Source organism: Ochotona curzoniae, unplaced genomic scaffold (genome assembly GCF_017591425.1).
Source record: "Ochotona curzoniae isolate NIBS_2020 unplaced genomic scaffold, NIBS_Ocur_1.0 contig_2754, whole genome shotgun sequence".
NCBI classification, from domain to species: Eukaryota; Metazoa; Chordata; class Mammalia; order Lagomorpha; family Ochotonidae; genus Ochotona; species Ochotona curzoniae.
Genome location: NW_024465582.1, coordinates 2,769,547 through 2,786,762, shown reverse-complemented (window position 1 = coordinate 2,786,762; position 17,216 = coordinate 2,769,547). Strand labels below are relative to the sequence as shown.

General features: G+C 43.6%; 1 protein-coding gene across 1 annotated transcript in view; it reads right to left on the bottom strand.

Annotated features, from left to right (window-relative positions):
• ADCY2 (adenylate cyclase 2) overlaps nt 1–17,216 on the bottom strand; it is a 273,347-nt gene that overhangs the window by 80,944 nt on the left and 175,187 nt on the right. Inside the window, exon 5 of the mRNA XM_040977391.1 lies at nt 1,823–1,971. Within this exon, the coding sequence (XP_040833325.1) occupies nt 1,823–1,971 (149 nt within the window). The remainder of the gene's footprint in view (nt 1–1,822; nt 1,972–17,216) is intronic.

Below are 17,216 nucleotides of genomic sequence, written 5' to 3'. Positions count from 1 at the left end.
GATGCCAGCACTGAATTGGGCCTAAGTCAGGAGCCAGGAGTTTCATCTTGGTCTCCAACATGAATAGCACGAGTTTGAATTATCACCTGTTGTTTTTGCACCGGCTGTTAGCAAGGAGCTGGATTAGAAACGCCAGGGGACGTGAACCAGTCCTTCTAAGGGGTGCTGGTAACGCAGGTGGTGGCTTCACTCATTGCATCGCAACACTGTCCTCATGGCATGTAAGTCGAAAGCCTCTAAGCAGCTAAAAATTTAATGCAGTACTGCAGATATGTTCTAGACCATCTGTAGCAGAAATAACGGTAACAGCCATGTCCATCACCAGCAGAAACTGATCAAAAACAAGCTTCCAAGGGCAGGTCATAAAGGGTATCGGCTTCCACTGGCTGTCTCTTGTATCTGCCTTACACAGGAGAAGTGAGTGCCATGCTGTGGGAATACTCGAGCAGCCTATGGGGAGTCTCAGCAATGAAGAACTGGCACCTCCAGCCAACAGCTAGCATCAATGTGCTGGTCACACAAGGACACACCTGGAAACATGCCACTTGGCAGTCCTAGCCTTCCCTTGGCATGCAGCCTCAGGGCTCATGGTACAGCCTAGGCCAGGGCTGCTCGGCTGAGCTGCTGCCAAAGCCCTGATCATGGTCATTGTGACATCACAGCTATCAAGGCTACAAACTACTACATTGATAGCTCACGCAGTGAGCATGAGGACCCGCACATTGACTAGTGGAGGTGGGCAGGCCCTGCAATCACCGGCAGAGACCTTAGGCTGGTGGACTGCCAGGGCACTATGTAGACACATCTGAGTCTGTTCTGAAAATCCAGTAATTTCACAGCACTTCTTGAGGTAGGAGGGACGGTGAAATTCAGAGTTAAAGCTGAAAAAGCAATTTCTAGTAAAAGGCACCCTGTCAGACATTGTGAAGGTTTTTTCTTTAAGTCTGTGGGAGAAATATTCACAAGTCTGAAGGCAGACCAGTGTTTTTAAATCAGGTTAGTTCCAGCAGTGGCTGTAATGAAAAGTACTGGACAAGTACCTTCTCCAGCAACACAACCAATGTTACCAATGGAGAACCACGGAGACCAGGTTTGTCTACAGGTGCGAAGACAGCTGGGCTAAAGCAAACGCTTCAGTGTGAACAGTGGGCGAGAGGACATCCCCAGGGGAGTGGGATCAGCAACAAAGGCCAGATCTTGGTCTGCAGTGGCCAGGAGATGGAGTACCAGGTGGAACTTCCTGTCCAGCCACAGTGAGGACCCTAATAGCTGCTTGAAGAGCTCAGTAAAGACAAAGGCCACACACCACTCTCCCCTTGGCCATAGCCTCATATTGGGGTGTGTTAGTTTTCCAGGGATCTGAGTCCAGGAATGACTCCCTAAGCGTACACATCCTATCTTGAAAAAGCAGTAAGTCCCATGAGCAGTCCACTAAGGAACACATCTGTCCTCCTGCTATACTCTGGAAACCCATCTGGTACTTTTGAGTAGAGAACAAGCAACTTTTTGGGTTTAACTCCCAGAGACCTGGTCCCACAGAGCCCATCTCAAGAAGCCAGTGAGTCCTTCTGCGATGGAAAGGCCACTGCAGTGGCCTCCCAACACAACTGCAATCTGACCATGGGACTATCAGAGTCAAGACCTCACTGTCTGCATCTCTCCCATGGGCACTGATGGACAGGCAGGGCTCTGACAGAGGACTGCATGCAGCCAAGCACAGGGGATCATGAGCTGGACCTAATGTACCACTAACAGTCCCCATTCAGGAATGGGAAGCAGGTCCCCCAAAGGAGGTCCCCATGGGCCCTGGACCCCCACGTACCTCACATTGGTGTGTCGTTTGACATACAGGTTGTGGAAGTTGTTTGTGTTCTCCATGTGGCCTGCCTTGGGGCCCTGCAGTCTCTGGATGATCTCTGCCTTCATTTCCATCGCAATGTGGGCTGGTAGCAAGGACAGCAGCAGCCGCTCCTGCAACAGGGCGGGGGGAGAAAACCCAGGTGATGCAACTTAGCAACCCCCCAAGTCATCACTGACTGGTAATGGGGCCAATCTGAGAACCCCTTTTGACAAGCTAAAACACGGATTCGGGAAACACTGAAAATGAAATCAAATTTTCTTAGGTCAGATCGTGTCACTGTATTATTTATTTATTGAGTTCTAAGTAGGCATTCTTCAGCATAGGAATAAAGGAAGGCAAAGTTATTTCCCCAAGGACATTATTTATCTATTTTGATTTTAAAGTGCCAAAGCAGAAATAATATTAAAATCCCAGCATTCCAGAAAGCAGAGGTCAGTCTAAGATAAAAATGCTCGCTTTTGCCTGCTTGTTCATTTGAGAGATAAAGTGTAAGCTTTATTGCACTTTTGAAAGTCAACTACCATTCTACATTTCCTATAGAAGAGAGCCAAATATTTCATTTCCTCCAGGGGAACATCCAACCCCTTTAGCTATGCTGAGCTATTTTTAAAAGACTCAGAAATGTTCACTTCTGCAAAAGGTCATCCATAAGAAGCTACAGCAGAACACAGAGAAATAATAACCCATGAGTTTTCCATATAGTTTTAGTCTTTAGATTTCATAAAAGCCAGAAAACAATTGAATATACATCCATTGTAGTCAAAGAGGCATTCTTCTCCCATCCTCTTTAAAGAAAAAAAAAACTGTATTTTGAGTAGAGGTATCACAGAAGGGCAATTTTAAATGTTAACCTGTGGTGAAGAGCGCATATCCTTCAGATATTGTAGAGGTTAGCAACTGACACGCAATTGTCCAGTGAGAAATTGTTCCCTATTACCCACATTTCTTTCCTTTTCCTTCTCGGCTTCCTCTTCCCTCTTTTCATTTTGTGCAAAGTGGGAGGAATTGGGGCAGAGGAACATTGGAACTTAGCTTCAGAGTTCACAGGACTAGGTATGCATTTCTTAGGTCCAAACTTCCACCAAAGGAGCCGAAGGAGGGTCAGCTGTGGGCTCTGCTGGGGGAAAGCAAATGCAAAGGCAGCAGAACCAAGTGCACTGTGGACAGCATTACCCTCTGAACTAGCATAACAGAGTTCATAGTAGGGTTACACACTTAATTCACATATCATTGATCACATATCCACCACTGCCCAATATTGTCAGAAATGTGATAAGCACTTAATGGCAAACACAAAGCACTTGATTAATTTTGTTTAAAACATATGTGTTAAAGGCATAGCAACAGAAGGAGGGTAGATGCACACACATGCACCCACACAGCTCTTCCACGCATGGGTTCACTCCGCAAATGACTGCAGTGGTTGGGGATAGGCTAGAGCAAAGCCTCTTCCTGGTCTCCCATGTGGGTGGCAGCAATGCAAAGACCTTTCAAATATTTATAGAAAACTGACCATATGATTCTGGTGCCCATAAAACACAGTGGATGGCATGAGGCTGGTTGGAGCTCTTGAATGGGACCCACACTTGAGTCTAAACCTTCCCTTCCAGTGATCATGATGCTGGGCCATCAGATGAGCTGCAAGCTGAAGCCTGAGTTCCTAAGAGTTGAACACAGACACTGTCTTTTAAATGTGACTTTCTCTCCTTCTAAAGTGCTCTGATCTGCAAGAAACCCAATATTATGGCATATATGACAAAGCTCAACCCACTCTGCAATCTGGCAAGGTTAATATTTCCATTAATATTTCAGCTTTTCGTAATGTAGCTGTGTGCCCCGCTGAATTATCTGAAAGCAACACACAAAGTTGAGTGCTTAATATATCAGGTATACTTTAACACCATCACTTTCCCAAGTAATTTGGGCAAATTCCTTGAGGATACTTTTGGAAGATCAAGTTGTCATTGAACTGATTGATACATATCATTATTGGTGCATGCCATTATTACTTCTTCCTCGTCCTAGAAAAGCCTGTCTAATTGCAGGAAACATGGCCAATTCGTATATATTAAAAGGTTATCTGGCTAATTGTGTGGCCTTAGCTTGGCTATTCCACTTTCTTAAATCTGAAGTGATTATTCAGTAACAATAAATTTTCCCCACCATAATTAGCTTTTTTAGATTGTGCCTCATGAAAGTTAGAGTTAATTTAGCAAATTATAGTGTATTATTAAAGTATAGGATATTTGGAGATATATAGCATTTCCAATATAATGAAACAAACCAAGTATTATTTTATAATTTTGTTATTTTTAAAGATTATTTCTGTTGAGAGGAAACTCCAACTTAAGCAAAAAGGGCCTGCACTTAAATTTTGAGTTAAGATACAGAAATGCACATTAAATCCATTCCTTCAATAAAGCAGTCATGCATTAAATATTTAAAACTGTTTTGCTTTTCAAATGAGAAGATAATAGTGAAGTGCACTTTTCATAATCATTTTCACATTTCTCTTCCTCAAAATCCTAATCTATATTTAAACCTCACTTTAAATGCAACCCAGCCATACCAAGAATGCTAAACGAATGAAGAGAAGGCTTGTGTCGTGACTTTTCCTTACAGATAGGAGCACCCAGGATGGACACACACCAGACCCATAAGCAGCACCCTTTACATTCTGACATAGGAAAGAGGTATGTGTTCATTCAACATAGAAGCTGAAAAGGCTGATTTCAGAAAACACCTCCTGGGGATGTGAAGATTCAATATGCCCTCTCCACTCATACCTGCTCTCACAGCCTGCTCCACATGTGCGTGCCCCACAGAACAACCAAATCACCCACGCCAGTCTGCATCACCAGTGTGTCCCAAAGCTATGTCCAAGTAACCAGTGTTCTTGCGCCATAGCCCCTTGCCAGCTTCCTTGCCAGGTTAATCAATTAAACCAGACATCTTGCTTTTCCGACTTCACAAACAACTGGCCAGCAGGTTTACCTGATGGAGACCAGCAGTTTACAGGGGAGAGGATGTGTGTTCCCAACTCTTTCTCTCCTATCTTGACCAAGTCTTTACAGTCTTTGAGTCCCACTCTGTCTTCTTCTTTTTATCATTTCATGATACAGTTCCATAGGCCCTGGGATTTTCCTTACTCCTTTCCCAAGTCCCCTTCCACGCCTCCCTGCCACTAAGTTCACCTGTATTGTTACTATAATAGTTCTTCATAAACAGTCATATATCCATCATTGTGGGCATGGGCAATGGTAGAGTCCAGCATCCTATTGTCAACATATAGGTAACAGTTTCACTGGTAGTCCATCTTTGATCTGGAAGTAGAGATGCATACTGCATTGTATCCTCACATTTGGATATGATAGTCTCCATTACACAGTATACATCTCCTTAAACGAAAAGCCACAATAGAAAATCAACAACTGGAAGAAAAACAGAAATTTCCAATGCCATGAAGTTAAATAACATGCTACTGGATATGACCATCTCTATTACACAGTTAGTGTACATGGCCTTTGGAGTTTTCAACATTTGTAGGAGCTGAGGAGCCAAATCCTGCTCATGTTACAGTAGTTATTAAGGTCGAGTCTCTATCATAGAATCCAGAGGCATTATAAGACACACGGACACACAGACAGATATGCTCTGCCTCTTGCCATATGACGCTCCTCACTGCTTTGGGACTCTGCCAGCAAGAGGGCCATGAGCAGATGCAGCTCTAAGACTCGGACCTTTCAGAATTTCAGCCCAGATAAACCTCCTATCTTTAAATTCCAGGTGCCTCTGATATTTCTTTAAAGCCAGGAAAAGGCAGTGCTACAATCTTGTTGCATAATTACACAGAGAACAGGACACAAGGACTCAAAACTGAGCCAATGGCAAAGACTATAAGGCCAGAAGGATCACCGGAGACCTCAACTGGGATTGAAACAAAGCTCCCTGGGAGGAGGTTAAGGCTATGTTGTTTTTTGTTTTGCTTTGTTTTTTGCTTCATTTGAAAGGAGGAGAGAAAGGGCCGGGGTGAGAGAAAGTGGCAGGTGGGGTGGAGGGAGCAAAGGAGGAAAGGAGAAATGGAGGGAAAAGATCTTCCATCTGCTGATTCACTTTTCAAATGCCTTTCCTGGGACTGGGCTAGACCAAAGTCAGGAGCTTGGAACACAATCCATGTGGCGGGGACTCAAGCCCTTGCCTGCTGCCTCACAGGGTGTAAACCAACAGAAGCCAGAATAACTGGATTTGGAGGCAGGACCCAAAGCCTGATTTTGGAGGTGGGCATTAGTCCCTTGTGCTGGCTCTTGAAACTGTCTTCTCAAATGGAAGGCAGAAGAAGGGCAGAGAACTCTGGGCCGCACAGGTAGTGCCTGGTGTTTTACACTTGTGGGTGAATGGGAAGTTATTTCAGTCTAGAGACCCACAATGCTTTGAGCAAATTAAAATCCAAATGCACTTCAGCAAATCACGGTTTCCTTTTACAAACAGTGAGTCCTTTCACTGTGTGCCTGCGCTGTTTTTCCATTTAACAAACCCTGGTCCCATGCAATTTTATTCCAATTTAAACATTTCTGACTAAAAAGGAAACAGAATGGTACCAATGGGGCCTAGAGGGAGTGAACAGAGGTGGGTATCTCCCGGGGAGTTGAGACCAAATGAAACCGTCTCCCTACCGAGCAAGTGCTGGCGGCTGCTTCCGCTCACGCTGAGTCATCAGTTACGGGGTGAGCGGCATGCTTCCACAGGACACATAACAAGAAGGGGGAAGCAATTACTACTCACATGCAATTACTCTGCAGTTAAAAGAAGTTAGAGAGGAAAGTGGTAATCAAGCCAAATTATAAATTATGTCTATAGTCACTGATGACAGTCAATTCGTAGTTCTAATCTTGAACTGTTTACCATCAACTGTCAATTCAATTCTTCCAAATAGAGCCTCTAGGGAAACAGAAATCACTCACAAAGTCGAAAAACACTCAGTCCTTGCCTGGGATCCACTGGAGGCCTCTAAGGACAGCCGCAGTTGTGCTCCCCCTTGGGGTACTGGCAGGGTGGCTGCTGTAGGCTGGCAACTGGGGCGGGATGATGGCTGGTACCTGCTACACCTGCTGAGTCTGAATATAACAAGACTCTGGTGCCAATGCATCACCCAAACAGCACTCTCAGCTTGGAAGCAAGGCTTCAGCGCTGACACGACATAATGTAGGGTGGAGAGTGGTACAATGGCAGGTTGCTTCTACTCTCACTTGCGGCTCCAAAGCCATATGCCCACAGGCAAGGAACACCTGGCCTGCAGCAACCCTGTGGGAGAGTGTGAAGACTGAGCACACCCTAGACACTGACCCCAAACCAGGTTGACAGCAGTGCTGGGATCCGAATCTCTTCTAAGAAAAGGTTGGTAGGAAGGCTGATACCATCAATGGAAGGAGACCACGAGAAGATCCCAAAAACAGAACACTGACATTGATTTAAGAAAAGACTAGAAGGAGGAAAACCATTTTAATTGCAGAGTGCAGCCCCTCAACACTACAGACCACGAGACAGAGCAGTTACAGCAGCACAGCACCCGTGGTAGACTTCAGTTCTTTTCTGACATACAAGCTAATTCTCTCTCCCTCACCCCGCTGATCACAGGCCTGGCCATGTGACTGGGTCTACAATGAAATGTGGTGGCTCACTGCAAACAGAAGCCTTAGGAACCCAAGTGTGGCTTGCCATGATGGCAGCTCACTTATACTGGACAAATTAAAACAAAAAGCCATTACTAATACCAGCCACTCTCACCTTTTTTTTTTTTTTTTTTAACACAGTGCAGCCTAGTGACTGGGAAAGGTGCAATGTTGTTCAAATGTGTGCAACAGCATGTATCATTTGCCCTTGTAATGCACAGGATTTTTGCAGCTATTACCACCTGGAGACAAAGCAAGGAGGTATGTTCCCAGCCTCAGCAAGTCTCCTGGGAAAAGCACAGAAAAAAAAACGTGTCTCTGTCTCTCTGTCCTTTTCTCTCTTTGAGGCCAGTTCCCTTCTTGCTGGTGGTGATGGTGGAGCTCACTTCGCTTAGTGCTTGAAAGGCCTTGTTCCCATCTTGGTCTCTGCTTGCCAAGCCCAGAAGCTTAAAGAGTGAAGCTGGAGAGTAAGAAAGCCCAAAGGGTGGAGCACGAACTCCTGAAGGGGAAATGCATGGGAGGGAGGTCAGACCCTAAGTACAGCTGTGAATTTTTGCCTCTGAACTGCTGATTTGCGTTTAGAACTGTTGATGAAGCGATGAGAGAGGTAAGAAGAGTTTCAGCTCTTCTGTCTCTGCTCCCTCTTTCTTATTCTAACTCACCCAGGAAGGCGGCAGGTGGGGGTTACCTCACCTGGGAGACCCAAAGAGAGAGTGTTCTGGACTCCTGGTCGACTCCTGGCTGTTGTGGTTATAATCTCTCTCTGCATGAACCTTTGTAAAAATCAGAAGGTTGAGAATACTTACAAAAAAAAATCAAATAATGTAGTTTCAATTAGTGACAGGAGGGGACTTGCTTCTGTTGGCGGTGTCTCAGGGCATAACTGATCTTCCCTTCCCAAGGCTCACAGCCCTCACCCAGTGGAGACAATGTCTTACTTGCAGCTCTGCCCTAGCTGGAGACTTGAACCCCAAAATAAGTTCTTTTGAGGAAAATGTCGAGTTAGCCATGCTGCAGGTCAGAAGACGCCTCTCAGGAACACGTGGACACGTGCTTTCTGTTGTACCTGCAAAGTGGAGGGGTTGGCTTGGGGAGGCGAGCTAATGAAGCCCCCCACCCCCACCCCACTACAGCCAAAGATGCAGCTCAGCAGGTATCATCCACTAGGTATCACCCCTGCCCTCAAACACTCACGGTCCAGCACGTGCTGATGCAGCTGATCTGAGAGATGGACCCATCACAGCTGCAGAACAATAGTTCAGAGAAAGAATCATAAACAAGATGAGACGGGCTGAAGAACTATGCCAATCCCCCCTCCAGTAATCAGGCAATGCCACGAGAGTCTTCAGATAAAAATTAAAGAATCAAGGTTGCACAGAAAATTATTACAGCTAAGAGCCAAAAGCTGTTGTATTTTTTGTAATTTTAATCAAAATAAGCCAAACAATGTGATGCTGACTGAGGAGCTCTTGAGCTGCAGTTGGCTGAACCATGAACTGCCTACACATCCACATCACCAACTTCTGGGGGAGATTTCTATCTTCTGAGAAAGCACTTGGCGTGAAGGAGACCAGAACATGGGTCTCTAGAGATGGAAAGACTGTTGATGACAAGGAAGCTATGGGGGAACTCTGCCTGCTCTCTCTGTGTGCTTGGAAACAGGACAGAGATTTATAAAGCTGTTCTCACCTGCCTTTCCCCAATCTTAATCAGCTCGACAGGGAGCTTAGAGGAAACTGAGTGATTTCACTCCTTCATTTGTTTCCCCATGCATCTTTCTGTAATTCAGAAGGCTTGGGCCTGCCTTCCTTCACTTTGTCATTTTCCTCTGTATTGCTCATTGTTAGTCACACACGCCAGAGTTCTGAACCACCTTTTCTCTAATGTGATGAGTACTGCACAGGCTAATATGCCTTTTTGGTTGTTTTTCTCATCTGTCCCAAGCATGAACTTTCAAGGGTCGAGGAGAAAATAATATTTCCTGCACATTATAGATGATGCTATGTCAAGTTTAGATCATACAAGTACTAGTGTTAGAGAATCTTGACTTGATGAATTTCCTCACTGATTTATCTGACTATGTAAGTCTTTAAAATTCATCCAGACTTCAAGTCTAGAGGAAGCCAACTGAGAGCTTGTGAGCCAAGCCTGCTGGGAAGATATGCCCAGATCGATTTGTGGAGGGCAAGGGTGCACACATTTACAGAATTTGAATATCTTCAGATAGGTCATGTACTGTGCAGCTTGTCATAGTCATCGGTGTTCGCTGATGTCTTGTAGTTTTACCGTATACATTTTCTTGCATGCTTACCCTTGTCTTTTTTTCTCTCAATTCCATTGACATTTGGAAGTACACAGTTTTTGGGGTGGTGTCCTCCACATTGTAGGGTGTCCACGAGTGCCAAGGAGATGCAGCACACTCTCTCAGTGGACATCTCTAGGAGCCACAATCCCTGCTTCGCCTACCTGTAGGCATTTCCTGTGAGTGGGGGAAGGACCATCTTCCTCTGAGGAAGAAGCACTGCCATGAATGTAGAACTCCTCGGACTTTCAACCCAAACACTTCTCCTATTCTTCTTTCCCCAATTTTGTTTCCCTCTACCCTGGACTGCATGGTCCATCACTTCTACTGCTTTGTTGTTCCCAACATTCCAGAACGGAAACCTCTCCAGGGCATTCCTGGCAAATATACCATCACTTGTCTCGCATGCCACTGAGAGGAGGTCATGCTAGGGCTTCACCAGCTCCAGGAGACACTGTGACATACTGATTCTAGGTTGGATGTGCTCAACTGAAGAGGATGCTCCTATGATTGGTACAGGAAGAAGAAAAATGGGTATTAGAAGGCACACTGGTGGTCTTTGTCATATGAAGAGAGCTCAAAAACAACATTTCTAGGGGAGCCCATTCTTATCCTCCTCCATGTTGTCCCTCCTCTTCTGGCTGTACTTCAGAGCTGCACATCCACTCTGCTTCTGGAACTCAGACTTGCTATCAAGCTGGATTAGTCATTCCTTCTTACAGTTGCATACCCAACGAAGCAGACTGCTGCCCTTTCCCTCAGACCACTGTTGTCACTCAGTTCTGGGTCATATCACTACCTGCCTGAGCAACTCATCTCCTAAACAGCCTTCCTCCACCTGTCCTCTCTTCTCCCTCTTACTGCCGGAAGCAGCCACATCTGATGAGTCACTGCTCTGGAAGCTTCCAATACCTAGAACAATGCATCCAAACTCCCATGTCACCAGATACACTATATTCTAGGTTTCCCATCTCCTTTATTTCTCTCTCCTCTTTCCATTGTTGTCCTGGTATCCCATTATGTGCAGCTGCATCCTGCCACTTGAGAGCTTGCTTCCCGAGGGAACTTTCAAGTGCTTCCATTCAGGTCTGTCTACCTTCACCAATGTCACTCCCACCAATCCTCAGACAAGCATCCATAGAAATTTTTATAGAATGTTTTAATAAAATTTTATAAAATGTTCTGTAGAAACATTTCCATAGAAATGTTCATGATCTCAATGACAGAAGACCAGAGAACACTCTTTCCTCAGTGCTGTCATTCATTAACTGCACAGTGGGTTAATTGTGCAACCTTCTTGGTCCTCAGAGTCTTCCTTATATCCTTGGACTTGTCAAAGCACGTTTCTGCTGTCTTGTTCAATTCTAGCATTTTCCATTTTGTCAGGTGTCAGGAAATAAGTAAGGTATACTTCAATGCAGCAGCAGACACGGGGATATATTCTGAATCCTATTTCTAAACCACTGCTATTTTCTCTATTAGAGGAAACAACGGCAGGAAGGCTGTCGTGAATACACGTGTATGTTGTTTATGTTGATGCCTGGATCTGTCATCTGTTTCCATGCATATCTTCTCCTTGTCTCACAATGTTAGTGAGTGCACAGATTTCTGGAGGAAGAGTACTGTGTTCCCATTCCATGAAACATTATTTTTAAAGGTCGCCCACTGTCTGAGGGCAGTTACTCTGTGACTACAAGTTCAAACACTCAGATAAATTACACCAGTGAAGGCTCCTTCGTGGCTGACTCAAGCCAATGGGGCATGACAGAAGGCTCTCAGCAGCATGCAGTGGAAGAACTACAGTGGGATAACTGAGGACCGGCAGCTCTTTCAAAGTGAAAGGAAGGTGTGTTCACCAAGAAACACAAATGGAGCTCAGCATGGGAGGGAAGGTTTTGACTAACAAGAACACGTCACACTTCATCAAGAAAAACATGGACTGATTAACTCCAGTAACTACAGCAGCATATGTAAACTCTGGAATTCTCCACTTCAGCATGCCAATGAAAATATTTGTCAAACAGTAAACAGATTTTGTTAAGAGCATGAAATTGACATGTGTTAGGCTGATGTCTGATAAAATGCTGACTCGTAGGCAGCAACACTAGAGGAAAATAACGTACTATCCAGCCTTGTGCACATGCTGGCTTGAGCTGAAGCCTGTTATGTTTAGGGAATGTATTTCAGTCACTTATTGCTGAAAAACAAATTCCCCCCCCCCCCCGAGTGTGCAGCTTAGAACAACAATGACTAATGTGCCTCACAGTTACAAGGATTCAGTGGATGTGGACTGAGTGCTGGCTTGGTGCAAGTCCATCACGAACAGAAGCAGCTGAAGATCAAGCAGGCCTGGCTCCAGCTCCATGTCCCTGTGGCCCTGGTCTGGGCTTTGGTTCCTCAATGCACTGGCCTGGCCCCCAATCACCGGGCAGCAGCTTCAGAGGAAAGGGGATCTGCACAGGTTCAGGGCTCCAAAACACAGCCTTGGTTCCTGTTGTCTATGAGCTGAGACCAATCACCAGCCCACCCAGATTGTGGGAGGAAGAACCAGCTGTATCTTACACCTGAATCAGCAGAAGGACAGATCTCTAACATTCTCGGCTCCAATGATTGGACAGAGTAAAGGAGCAATTCATTTCTGCAGAAAGCATGAAGGCTCAGTGCCTTTCCAGCAAGGACCCCAGCAACTGGAAACCCAGACACTTTGAGTTCAACTCCAGTGCCTGCTATCCTAGATAGCAACTTTGCTTGCTATGAATTGTCCCAGTTACATGATCAACACAGTTATCTTCTGCCCAGCGTTGTCCAAACACCCGCTTTGGGCTGGGCTTAAACTACATGGGACAAGACACAGGATGAGGGAAGTAAGATAACGATGGCATGCTCACAATTTGGCTTCTACCTCTAATTAACACTCAGCAAATAACTCTGAGGAATGCCTGAAAGCAAGCAAGATACAGAATGGAAATTTAAGCAGTCATCCATAAATGCAATGTATCACTTTCCATTTATTTAAGTCTATTTTAAGCATGAACCCAGATGAATTATCTCAAAAAGAATGTTCTGTTAAAAACAAATTTCTGGTGACAGTTTATAAGGAAATAAAAGTTTTAAAAAATTGAACAAAATTGAGGAACTCACTTGGAATAAACAAGTTTGACAGGAAAGAAGAAATGAGTGAACTGACATTCTGTGATGTTTCCTGATTTGCTTTAAAATCCTCAGAATATTCCGTTCTGTTTAGTGATTTTTATTAACACACTTTTTTTGGAGGCTGATACCACACCACACCACCCAGAGCAAGCTGTTCTCTGCATATGATATATGTGCATGACAGAGTGGAACATCTCCCAGAGAAACATCCTAAATTTTCCATTTGATAAATGAACTACAGGCTCATGAAGCTTGGAGATCCCAAACCATTAAATGCTGTAAAATTAGATTCCTCCTCTTCACTTGTTATTTGCCCAATACTTCAAAACTACAGAACAAAAAAAATCCATCCATGCTTCAGAGTAACACACATTTTAAAAGCAGCAACAAATGCAATAATATATATATATGAAATATCTATGAACTTTCAAAACAATTACTTTAAAAAATCACAATGTTTTCATATTCACAAAAGTTGTACTACAGCTAAATGTTTTCTTTGCTCAGTAAAATAGGTGCTTGCAGTCATCTTTTGCTTACATCAATAGAATATCAATAATATCAGCAATACTGATTACCTGGCAAACTTACATATTCTCTCCCACAATCTCATCCTGCTGATGCTACTTCCCACAGTCCCATTAAGAGCATTGAGGGCTGCTAATTGCTGCCACATCTGTTCTGAGATTTTGTTCTTACTTTTCCTTTAGGATTTGTCCTTTGCCATTTTACTACAGGGCATATATAGAGGCCCTTCCTAGGGGAATACTGTGAAACTGGAACAAAGCCAGTCCTGGCCTTAGAACAGTGCCTAATGTGCAGAAGCATACACACAGGTATCCCCTCCTATCCAGCTTTACTTAACATAGTTTCAGATAACTGTTATCAATGTCAGTGCAAGACTATTAAGTGAAAAAATCCCAGAATTAGTAACTCAATAGTTCTAAATTGTGCACACTCTGCACCCTGTGATGGAATCTCATGTTCACACACTCTATCCTGCCAGCAGCATGAGCCATCTCTATCCAGGATTCCCATAGCATATTGGCTGCTCACCCATTAGTCCCTTAGTTGTCACTTTGATTATCTGCGGTGTGAAACATCAGAATACTGATGTTCAAGTACCATTATGTGGCAGCCTCATGCAATATCATAATATCATGTCATCTAGCTTACTGCACCTCAACATGTGGATGTTGTATCTTATCACTTCATCACCAGAAGGGTGCGCACATTAGAATAGTGTATTTTGAGAGATAAGCCATATTCATGCAATTTCTACTTTAGTGCATTGTTATGCTTGTCCTATTTTAATAATGGCTATTGTTGTTAATCTCTTACTGTGTGTAACTTATAAACTGTATCATTGGTACACAAAAACCTGTAGGATTTCCTAATCTTTGCCATGTATCTGCAGTATGACCCAGCTATCGCACTGCTGGGAATATACCCAAAAGAAATGAGATCTGCTTATGAGAAAGAGACCTGCATTCCTATACTTACAGCAACAAAATTTACAATAAGAAAGATGTGGAAACAGCCAATATGCCCATTGAAAGAAGAGTGGATACATGTACTCTATAGAATACTATTCGGCCATTAGAAAGCAATGGAATCTTACCAAACTCCTCCATCGAGGCTAGCATCACATTAATTCCAAAACTAGAAAAAGATGCAACAAAGAAATAATTATAGATCAAAATCCCCGGTGAACATAGATGTAAAAATCAGCTAGCTAATCAAAAACAACAACACATCAGAAAGATTGTTCCCTCCGAACAAATGGCACTTATCCTTGGTATGCAGGGATGGCTCAACATATGTAAATCAATATAAAAATCAGTATAAAATCAGTATAAAAATCATTTTATTATCTCAGTAGATGCAGAGAAAGCACTTAATAAAATATAACCTACTTTCATGTTAAAACCTTTAAGCAACTTAGGTCTACAAGAACATATCTCAACAGTCATTATACTCACATCCAACATCATACTAAATGGGAAAAAGTTAGAAGGATTTCAACTAAGACATAGAACCAGACAAGGATGCCCACTTTCAACACTGCTATGCAATTTAGTTCTGGAACTTTTACCAAAGCCATTAGGTAAGAAAAACAAATCAGAAGGATACAAATGGGAAAGGACGGAGTCAAATTATGCCCCTTTGCAGATAATACGATCCTATGTACAGGTGTTTCTAAAGATTTCACTAAGAGATTACCAGAACACAGTGTTTGGCAAAGTTGTAGGATTTAAAACCAATACATAAAATCAATAGCATTTATATACATAAGCAACTGCATGGCTGAGAAAGAATTTGGGAGCTCAATCCCATTCACAGAGCTATAAAAGGTTTAACTATATTGAGGTAAATTTAACCATGGATGTGAAAGATCTCTACAGTGGATATTACAAACAATTAAGAAAAATCACGGAAGATACAAAAATGAAAAGCATCTTCCATGCTCCTGTCTTGGACGGCTTAATATCAAATGTCCATGTTATTCAAAGCAATTTCGGGGTCCAATGTGACCCCAATCAAATTACCAAAGACATTCTCCTCAGATCTGAAAAAAGCCTAAAATTCATATGCAGTTGCAAGACTTCCCAAGTAGTGAAGTAAAAATAAAACTGAACGTATCACATATTAGATTTCAAGATATATCATAGAGCTGTTAGAACCAAAACAACTTGGTACTGGCACCAGAATAAACATGTGGCCCCGTGGAGCAGATTTGAGACTCCAGGAATTAGCCAACACATGTACGACCACCTCTTTGACAGAGGAGCTAAAGTCATTCCCAGAAGACATGATGCTCTCTTCAACAAATGTGTGGGAAAACTGGATCTTGGCGTGCAAATACATGCAAAAAATGCAAAATCAGCTCACAATGGATCAGATCTAAATTTAAGATCCAAGACCATTAAATTGCTGGATAAAAACCAAGGAAACACACTGTAAGACATTCATATGGGTAGAGTTTTTGGATAAGACCCAGAAAGCACAGTCCACAAAGGCTAAAATAGACAAAAGTGATTATGTCAAGCTGAGAAGCTTCTGCACTGCAAAGGAAACAATACATTTTGTTTTTATATTTGCAGTTTTGGATGTTTATTATACTTACTTAATGATAATACTTAGTGGTTTCACTTGTTAAACTCTATAAATAAAACAGGAGGCCAAATTTAGGTGTTATGCTACAACTAAAGGGCAGCACTCCCTCCCACAATACCTTACAAAGGCAGGCAACATTTACAGAAAGCAACAAAAACAGCAGCTGCAAATTGTCAACTATAGCCACAACAAAAAAGGGCACAGCCCAGGTTCACAAACTTCAGAACCGGAGGTCACAAAGAAAGGGGAAGACCCAAGCAATGTGCGGTTGATAGGAGCACGCTTGGCTCTCACATCTGCCCACCCCTCCGAGCTGTGGCACTGAGCCCACAAGAGAATCTTCAGTAAGACCTCACAAACCCACAGAGGCCAACTCAAAGGCATTTCCATTTCTCACAGAGGATGAGAATCAGTGCACAGGGGAACAAAAGTTGATTGGCTCATCAATTGACTTCAATCCGTAATTTATCATCCATGCCTCTCTCCAGAAGGCCTATGTGCTAGAATCCCAGAGGAAAGCCAGCCCAGAAAGTAAGGGGGCTATGTCCACCCACCCCGTGTCCCTCCAGCACGACAAAGTGGATGGAAGATGAAATAAAACATGCAGCCTCTACCCACCCACTGCCAAATTCCAAATAAGGCAGCCTCCCCCACAGTGGGAAGAAAGGTAAGAAATGAGAGCAACAAGTCTGGAAATCCGCTCTGCTGGCTGTACTAAAGGGTGAATTTGTAGAACCAACATAAAATACTAATTTCCAGCACCCTTCTAGGACCACATTAATTGAACAGGGGTGCAGGACAACCATGGGATCAATCCCACTCCACAACAGGGTCAGCTGAAGACAGGTGCAACTGGGACCTGGATGCTAGCCTGTAAGCCTGCTCTCTGCGAGTGGGGATGAACAGAATATCCCCTCTTCCCCCTCATCTTTCAACTTACCCTTCCCACCACTGGACAGAGGAGGTGAGAGAAAGTGAAAGAACCAAGGGTGCTCAGCTCTCTTGGTGTTGTAAGCTTATCAAGTTGGGTAGGAAACCTAGGACACAACTCCGATCCTAAGAACCACTGAACACTTCCAAGGAGCCACAGAAGCATCTTCCAGGATTTATGGGC